Raw genomic sequence first — 10,236 nt, 5'->3', positions numbered from 1 at the left:
AAGACATGTTTTATGAATGCAATATACCAATACCACAAGGGAACCTGGTAATTTATCTTAATAGTGGAAGGAGGTAGTGGAAAAACAGGGGCAGGGCGTGAATACTCCGTTGTCTTTAGAAACCTTTGTGTCATATGACTCTCTAGGGACTGCCTAGCACTGAAGGTGAGAAACATGTTGAGGAAACAAATGACAAAATACTATCACGACAGGCTAAAAAGCAAAATTAGTAGTTGTATGTTGACTCTAAAAAAAGTCTTCTAGAAGCAAAAGTTGACCCTGTGGCAAGAAGGTACCACCTTTCTGACTCAAGCCAGAGATGCTGTTTCCTGATACATTTAAATCAAGGCTCAGCTATGGTCCTGTAGAATTACTAATGATCATCATTAACACCAATCTACATTATCACTAGCTTTTTGGCTTGCAGTTCATAAATGCTGCTGCAAATAAGAACTTTTTAAATTTTTAATTAAAAAAGATTATCAAATTTGTAAAATAGATAAATAAAGCCTGTTTTAGGAGTGGAATAATGACTATAGCTGTTGATGAAGAAATTAAATAGCCCATTGTAGACAGTAGTAATATGATCTCAAAATTGCAGGGAACTTTTCTTTTATGACACTGACTGAGAGGTAATGATTTTCGGTAACGTGGCTTGATGTGGAGATGTTTTAAGATTAAATAAGTGCTTGTCAGAATGAATTATAATGTGTTAAGGGACAGTCTGCATATTCAGGTGTATGCAAAATGACTATACCACACTGAAATTCATTTTGACAAGTCTTTATATAGCATGTAACCATGTGGCAACATTAGCTTGAGGGCGTATATCCTTGGAGCTCTACAAAAGGTAGGGCTTATTGATTTGATTCCTTGATTTGGGGGGGGGGGGGAAGAGAGAGAGCAAAACAAAAGCCACAACGCACAAAAAATTAAAAGCAATTAAAAGTGGAAGCTTGTTTAATATTGCTCTACCATCCTCCTGAAAGGCATAATAATTTGAGTTACACATCTGAACTGATTGGAGTTACAGAACCATATCTCCTTTTTGCATTTAACAATATATACAATATAAAATAAATACATTTACACAAATGGACATTGGTTGGAGCACACAGTATGATACACATCACAAAAATATACAGTTGATTGCTTTACAGATGTGAAGCCCATCTACAGCTATAGACATGATTTTTTTCATTTGTGTTTTTACTAGTGGTTATTATGCAACTCCTGGATTATAATAAGCAGCTTAATTCAGTCCCCCCCTCCCCTCTTTTGCGATCTTTGCACGATAAGACTGCCATAAAGTGTTTTCCTAGGCAGGTAAACAGAGACGCTTAAATAATTAAAATACAATTACCAACACCCATTTTCTCTTCCATAAGAAAAATAGCAGTTTTAATTTTTTATATCTTTTTATGTTAGCATTTAAATGCAAAATAGTGGAATAAATACAACAATCTGATTTGATTGAAACAAATGCGTAACTTCCAGGAGTCACACAATCATATTGCTTTAAATAAGGAGAAAGAAATAACGGTAAGAGGAAATAAAATAGCCTATTAGAAATTTCTTCTGCACATTGAACTGAATGGGGGAGCCAAACAAGACCATAGAGGTCTTACACAATACCCTTTAATTTCAATGGCTTCTGCAGGAGAAATTCCATCTGGATCAATTCCCCTAAATGAAATTTGTTATGCTAAAACACCTTTTGAAATCTTCCCCAATACTTCACAATAAATAAGTTAAAATTCCGTTCAGCAAGGTTTAAGATGAATGTTATTCTAATGCCTGTGCAGTGTATCTGTGTTTCAGTTAACAATTGTACAGCCACGAGATATTTGTTCATTGCAGCTCTAAAAATTACTGAAAACCAATAATAATAAAAAAATTGCACTGTGTTCCTTTAACACATTCCATCTTTAAGTCTTTGTAGGCTTTTCTGAGTGTGTTGATTGGCTATTGACCCTGAAAACCCAAGTTCTTCAATGCGATACAGCAAAAACAATATTTATATTAGATATTTATATATACATATATAGTGTAGTTGAACAGTAGCAACTTAAACCCTGCACAAATTTTCTGGAAAATAATTATTCTGCACTCTTACATATATAAATAATTTTATAGAATCAGCACCATTTCCCTCCCCTGCCCCCAGGAGTTGTGAGGTTTTGCCATTTTTCAAAAGGGACGTGCCAATTTCCAAACTCCTATCACGCTATTAATTTCAAGTTATTGGCCAACTGAATGAATTGCTAATGATGATTTATCTAGGACCACACGACAGTCACTTCTCTACTGAGAAAAACACAATCTACAAGAGAATCCCATATAGCTAATGAGAGATATACAGTATTTCTAGCACAAGGTTGATGTATCATCAGCCTGTTGTATTTTGTTTAAAGCACACGAGTAGCAATAATTTTGGAAACGTGTCTGCATTTAAAAAAAAAGGTTTTGCAACAACACAGAGCAAGTTAATAACAACATCTGAGAGATGATTGGATGAAAGCTATATTTACAGCGTTTAAAAATTAGACTTATCTATAATCTTGAAATATTCAAAGTTTTATTTCTAAGCTATACATAGGTATTCTATAATAAACTGTTACAGAAATTATCCCTTGTTTTGAAAATATTATGATTTCAATGTGTATTTGTCCATAATGAGTACTTGGTTGGATTTTTTTTTCCAATTTCTTAATTATTACTAGGAAGAACCTTATTATCAGAAGGAATAGAATATACTACTGAAGTCTCCTGAGGAATTTTACATCCAATATTGTCTCTAATTCTACCCTGTGTCTATAAGCACACGCCACAAGAATCCAAACACCACAAGAACAAGACAACAGTCTTTGAATGCAACAGAAAAAATTCCAAAAAGCACAGCAAACATGAAACATTGAGAAGCTGAACTACATTTCCTTTGTTTGTTAGGATTACAATTTTAATTACATTTGTGTACATAGAATAAGGTTGTTCACATAGTACAGGGAGCAGCTACTAACACTGGTACATTGGTATAGCATTTGATGGAGGTTATTGTTTATTGGTTATTTAGCGACTGTAGTTTTCTGGGGGCATCTAATCAGTTTCTACATTAGATTACACCTCTTAACAGTCTTGAAATCGACCAACTTTTATGCTGTGACAACACTGGTTGAAAAAGCAGGTATACTGGTTAGGCTGTTTGTTTAAAAATGGCAATCTACCCAAAATAATATATATTTTTTACAAATTAATAAATAATGGGTACAAGTGCTAGGTTCTTGAATTTGGTCAGAGGCTGACTATTCTGATATCTGATTCTGCCTTATTGCTAGTTGCAGTGGGTTGAACTTTGGAATAAAGTCTGCAATTTTGTAAAGACAAGCCATATTATTAATTAACACACAATATGATGTAGCAATTGTACCTTGGCCGTACAGAAGCACTTACTAACTTTTTTTTTTTAATTCCTATTTGACATGGCATCTTAACATGTTAGACTACTCTGATATACTGTAGGTGTAATCTAATCCTTTGTTTCAGTGAACACTTAAGATATAAATTGGAGCTCATGCGAAGAAATGGGATGTCTTAGACCAGACTGGCACACAACATAAATTGCATCCGTGATAATATGCACCTTCCCTTCAACTATTGCTTGAGTAAGATAAATTCCCACGTTAACAAATGGCTGAAAAGTGGTAAAGCTGGTAGAAAAAAATCTTCTGTTAGTAAGAAGAACCGAAACATTTGTGGTTTTTTTTTTAAAAAAATCTTCCTTCAGGATTCATTTGTCCTTCATTAAATGTTTGTCATTGTTCAAGCCAGCACAAAAAAATGCAGTATTTATTTATTTATTTATCTTTCCTCTTTAGTATTGCATGAATGAATAAAGCTCAAACTATTCCCTGAAAAAGTTACATCGTAGCTAACCTAAGAAATATCTGGAAGACTTGAAAAAACAATTAAGGAATCAAATGGCTGTAACTGATCTAGATGGAAATGCAATGATAAGAAGCAGCCAATGCGTCGTCATCGAAGTCGTCTAATTAGAGGCTGCTCTTGTGAAACCTAATACTGCATTCAGTCAGTTCATCGTGTTGTACTGTACTGCTATTTACGATGGTTCTCTTTTGATTCCTTTGTCATTGGGGTATTGTAGTTCGTAATAAGTTCACTGGCATCCATATTATGGATTTCAATCCTTTGGCAGGCCTGGCTTCCATCTCTCTTCTATTAGAGACCTCTTTTTAAAAGATTCAGCAGCATAGGGTGTCGGGGAGAGAAAAAGAAAAAGAAAAATCAGAACGGTAAAAAGAAGAGAGAGATCAAGAAAGGGAAACTGTCAGAGAAGACACGGAATCTAAAGAGCTGCTGCTTCTCAGTCTTGCTGCGACGTATCAGTGCAGTCATTTTAGTTTCCTTAATTTAGATGCTAAAGTTTCTTTGTCATGGTTTTCCTTTTTTTATTTTCCCTTTCATTAAAATTCCAGCGTGCGTGACTGGAAGGCCCAGGGTGCTTGTCAGACCTTGGCCTCCAGCATTTCCAAAAAAAGTTTGTGCATGGGGACTTTGCCTTCCAGTTTGATGTTGTAGAAATGCTGCACAGCCTTGGTGGAGGTTTGCCTCAGCAGCGGCAGAGTCATCAGCATCTTGCCAGCCCGGCGTGGGTCTTCCATATGCTGCCCGGCCTCATAATCCTGCAGTGCCTCATGTAAGACATCTTGAAGTTTCTGAACGGCTTCAACATCTTCTATGTGCATCGAGTCTGCAAAACAAAAGAGCAAAACAGCAGTTTTCAGTTTCTGTGCCAGAAAGCATGGTTATGATGCCATCACTCTAGACTGTAACTTGCACTGTAATAAGGAGCAGCACAAGAACTGTTTATGGATTTGCATGGATTTACCCAGCATTTTCTGGGCTCTCTTATGAGTAAGTTAGATAATTACTCTCATATTACCATATTGACCTTCTGGAAAATGTTTGAGTCTCTGGTGTAATTACAAACATATAATTGCTTCCTGCACTTGGTTTATATAGATTAAGAGAAATTAGCATTGAAATTTGCATTGAAATTTGTATGAATATTTTCTTTTTCTTGACTTTTAAAAGCATCTTTTCATTAAGTTTTCAATGTCCAGTTTACAGACCTGGACTCTAGTGTTTTCAAAATATATTTCCTAGATAATAAAGAAAGCCCAAAGCCCTAGGAACAAACCTTGAAAGTACACCAATTTAGTTTTCTGGAACTCTATGTGTATTTAGAGTTTTTGGAAATTTACAGTGAGTGGTGAGATTTGCTCAGAAAAATCCAGATACTTCTAATTTTATTTTGAGCAACAGGTGCTCCACAGTCAAGATATGTGGGTTCAGGATTTCTAATTTAAAACTACTTAGGTATCAGGTAAATACATCTGTTTAGAGACCTGCAGCCAGCCAGCCATGGTCTGATTTACTATAACTGCTGAATGTGCCTGCTACTGTGGAGTCCTCGTGGTTGATTGGTTTTTCTGTGGTGAGTATGGACAGTGTTTCAGAAAGAAGAGTACCTGTTATTCCCTGGCACCATTCCCAAGTCCCTTGTTATGTCCTATAGCCAGTGCTGTATTTCTGTATAAGCTAAACAAGATATAGCTTAGGGCCCCATTCTCTTGCCCCCCCCCCCAAAAAAAAATTTAAAGGAAAAAAACCTGGATGTACATTTCCAAAATATAAGATAAAAAACAAATAAAATAAAACTTTTTTTATTCCCAAATGCATTATTTTGGTGTTTGCATTATTAAGTTTGTTATGAATAAAAAATCATTTTAAGTTAGAGCTTAATAATTATTTCACTATTAATATACTTCTTAATTGTATTTCAATTCAACAATTACTTCAATAAAATACATATTTTGTTATGTGCAGATGGCTTTAGATACCTATTGGGTCCACAAATTACCATATAGCATATATTCAACACAAAAAACAGTGATAATTTGTTGTTGACAAAGGATAGCTGGACATATAAAGGGCCCCATTACCTTCAGTAGTTTAGGGCCTCATCACACCTAAATCTGGCCCTGCCTATAGCACTCAAGCAGGAGCATGAAACAGCAGCCCAGTCACATCTTCGTTAACCTTGGGTTGCATTCAGCTCACTGTGCAAGCAGAATCACTTCTGGGGGTGCAATGGGACTTCCCCGCCATCTCCTTCCCCCGTGTGTCCCACCCTCCCTAATCTGCTCCAGTGTTTCCCTCACCTCTGGAGAAGAGTGGGGGCATGTGGGAAATAAGTGTCATTGCTGGGGAATGTATAGCAGTACATATCATGTCTAGATGTGCCCAATGGACTCATAGAGGACACCTGAAGGCAACCCTGTTTAGGGAAGCTTTTAAGGTTTAATAAATTATTGTATTTTAATATTTCTGTTGGAAGCCGCGCAGAGTGGCTTGGGAAACCCAGCCAGATTGGCGGGGTATAAATAAATTAATAATAATAATAATAATAATAATAATAATAATAATAATAATAATATAGCTATTTATCTGCCTTTCTTGTCCAGGGGGCAATCTTAATTTTACAGAGTACCTAATAAATCACTTTTAACCTACAAAAGGCAACAGATCAGATTCGATTCATACATATATGTCTTCATTCAGAAAACTAAGTGAAAAGCATGGAGATTGTCTAGACTCCAACATGGAAAATGCATATAATTCTGCATGTGTTAGCTGTATATATGCCCTTCTCTACCCTAGGACGCAAAGGGACGCAGGTGGTGCTGTGGGTTAAACCACAGAGCCTAGGGCTTGCCGATCGGAAGGTTGGCAGTTCGAATCCCCGTGACGGGGTGAGCTCCCGTTGCTCGGTCCCAGCTCCTGCCAACCTAGCAGTTCGAAAGCACCTCAAAGTGCAAGTAGATAAATAGGTACCACTCCAAGCGGGAAGGTAAACGGCGTTTCCGTGTGCTGCTCTGGTTCGCCATAAGCTGCTTTGTCATGCTGGCCACATGACCTGGAAGCTGTACACTGGCTCCCTCGGCCAATAACGTGAGATGAGTGCCGCAACCCCAGAGTCGGGACCCCCAGGGGTCCCTTTACTATCCTAGCTAGCGCTTGTGCATCTGTTTTGCTGATCCACTTGAAGAAACCCCTTTTTCTGAAAACAGCTTATTCTGGATTTGGATCAATATGTATGCTGCTTATTTACCTGGAACTGTTATTATTTTTTAAGTCCTGTTATTTGAGCCACCTTAAGAATCAACTTGGGGCGCAACTAATTTAAATAAATATATATTTAAGGAAAGCCTCCTGAAAGAAATCCTTGCATCAAAAAGGTTGATGAGGAATTGAGTCCATTATTTACAAAAAATAAATAAATGTGCAGTGTGGCAAAGAAAGAAAATGTTTCAGCTCTGAAAAATGTAGTTAATTATGTGCAAGTTTGGGTCATTTAGCACATTTTATTGATTCTGATGGCATTTTATCAGTTATTACACATAATGGAGTCCTATGGGGATTCTACCCATTTAAAGATTTCAGAGTTACAGTGATACAGGCCCAAGGAAGCATGCAGTTACAATATTATGCATATTCTATGACAACTTCATTTTAAAATTGGTCTGGGAATTAAAGAAAAAGTAAAGTAAAATACCAAGATAAGAATGGGTCTCATGGTTGACCAGGAAGCAGAGGGCTGAAGTAAATTTTATCTGTAGATGAACTAGAGTTTGGAATGAGCAGTGAAGGAGCAAAGTTTGTCAATGACACCAAAGTAGGGATGGGTGTTACTGCTTTTCCCATTGGACTGAACTAACCTAATGCTCCAGAACTAGTTTTGTGGATGAGAAGACAACTTTTGGTGCACCAACACTTTGTGATGCCATTACAATGCACAAAAATGTTCATTTTACATCAAAATGTGTACAAAATGTATGATGAATGTACTGCGATGTATATACTTAGCTTTAAAAGTGTGTGCTTTATGTAAAATGCATATTTCCATGTAAAACATGTGCACAAAATTCATACAATTTCACTGCAGACTTTCCGTGAATTCTTTCAAGAATGGATCTATGACTGAGTGCCCATGAGGCAGAACTGGGATGAAATTAGTCTGCTTTAGTCCATCCCTACACCAAATCAAAGGTGCTGCAAACCCAAGGAGACTATGAGAACTCCAGAAGGATCTCTCTAAACTTAGTAAATGGGCAACAAGATAGCAGAAGTGGCTCAATGATGTACTGTTAACCATTGTGGGAAATGGGGGACTATCTGGACCACTGAACTAACCAGGGAAGGCTGTTCGGACCAGGAGCCAGGGGCTGTCCCCCCCCCCCACTTTTTGCCAATATTTCAAAGCTAGTACAGTGTCTCAAAGATTTAAATAATTAATTTATCTACAACTTGATTCTATGTAAACCTCTTAAATTCTCAGTAAAAACAGGTATTCAAAAACATCCAAAATATGATAAAAAGAGCTAAGACACATGCAACTTCTACATGTCTGGAAAGGCTTACCTAAACAAAAATGTTTTAATCCTGCGCTTAGACCTATAATAATAATTTTTAAATTTATATCCTGTCCACCTTGCTGGGTTTCCCTATCCACTCTGGGCGGCTTACAACACATATAAAAACACAACAAAGCATCAAACATTTTAAAAAACAAAATATCCTAGACAACCAACCAACCAATCAATGGAAACCAACAACAACAACAACATGTATTGTGGGTCTATGGACTGCAATAAAGTTGTGGGTATAAAAAAAATAAAATACAGCACCATGCATTCCAAATTCTAGCATAATAGGATGCTTTTTACGGTGGCCCTTATTGTTACTGTAAAAAAATAAGTGAGTGCCAAGTCAAAACAAATTTATTTCATTTTTTTTAATACCATGAGGAAATATCATTTTGAGACACTATTTCCATGAGGGCTAAATATCACACATGTAGTCCAATGGCACACATTATAAATCTCTCCAGTGCTTGGGCAATGTCAATCTGATTGCAATGTACAAGTGGCCAATTAATTATGTAGCTTTTACAGTATTTTTTATTTCAATATCCAAGTGCTTTTAGCTTGCTTGGACAAAGGGACATGAATGCTTCAGTAAATGGAAAGTCAGATGATGATCCCAGACACTAAATTTAAAAGATAGAAAACAAATCTTAAATGTATAGGTAACCCTGGAAGGCGTTGGGAGAAGGGAAGACATCGCTTTGCTGGCAACTTTGGTAATCGTCAGGCAACATACGTCGGGGGTTTGCAGCTGGATAATTCCCAATGGCAGTCTGACTGCATGGTTCTGAAACAAGACCTAAAGAGAAGAACTGAGAGCTTGAACCACTTCCATCATCATTCAGCATTTGTTCAGCATTTGCAGCTAGATAATTCCCCATTGCACACAAGGGAGTATTACTGCTGGATGCAATGCAGAAGTTACCAGTCGATGGAGGAGGCTGCTCTCCACCATAATATGGAACTGGGCAGTTGCTTGCCTGGGAAGTCTCACAAAACCCAGTATCACCAACAACAGCTTGTACTGCAAGTCACAGAGGTGCTCTCCTGGTTGAGGTGCTGAGAGGTGGCTGCCAGAACCCTCCTCCATAGCTTTCAGGATTATGGAATTGTGCAGCTGGTAATATTGCTGCATGTGGGTAATTGGGCTGCTTCCTGGGCTGCTGTCCAGCCTGCTTCTTGGATTGCTTCTTCTGTCACAGCAGCTATAAGGAGCTGTAGGACGGTCCCTGATCATTATTTTGGAACCAGTCCTCTTTGTTCTGGCTCTTCTGTTCTGACCTATAACTGTCTGGCCCATTTTTATAAGGTATTGCCCACTGACTGAATGTCCAGTGGTGCTCTGAGGAAGAATGCATCCATTCAAGAAAGCTGCAGCATGATATAATTCTAGATTTGGCACTGCAAGACCTTCTTTTTCTGGGATCTGCAAAGAGTTGCTCACTTCAACCTTGGTTTCTATTTTGACCAGATAAAACCTGACATTAACTTGTTCCATTTGGCCAGCACTGGAATAGGTAGAAAGGGGCTGGGGGAAGCAAGGGAAGGAGAATTATACTAAAAACAAACAAACAAACAAAAACCCCAGCACCAACTCATTTACAAGCATTTCTCCCTATTCTCATCTATCCTCGTTTTCTGGTTGACAACAGCAACATTAGAGAATAAGAAGGCAGATAAGGCAAATGAAGAGAAGATAAGTAGGAAGGAGTGGAGAATGGATCGACTG

At 37.5% G+C, this 10,236-nt stretch overlaps 1 protein-coding gene across 9 annotated transcripts in view; it reads right to left on the bottom strand.

Annotated features, from left to right (window-relative positions):
* Nucleotides 1-514: 514 nt before the first annotated feature.
* The window catches only part of ESRRG (estrogen related receptor gamma), a 465,740-nt gene continuing 456,018 nt past the window's right edge, over nt 515-10,236 (bottom strand). For 8 of the 9 annotated variants that reach the window (XM_035111337.2, XM_060272996.1, XM_035111336.2 and 5 more), the window contains one exon: nt 515-4,768. In XM_035111337.2, coding sequence (XP_034967228.1) covers nt 4,524-4,768 — 245 coding nt within the window. In that variant the 3' untranslated portion in view covers nt 515-4,523. The remainder of the gene's footprint in view (nt 4,769-10,236) is intronic. The other variant, XM_035111345.2, reaches the window with a different exon arrangement.

The sequence above is a fragment of the Zootoca vivipara genome, chromosome 3 (assembly GCF_963506605.1).
Source record: "Zootoca vivipara chromosome 3, rZooViv1.1, whole genome shotgun sequence".
NCBI lineage: Eukaryota > Metazoa > Chordata > Lepidosauria > Squamata > Lacertidae > Zootoca > Zootoca vivipara.
The sequence above is the reverse complement of the archived record's forward strand: the minus strand, read 5'-3'. Positions and strand labels throughout refer to the sequence as shown.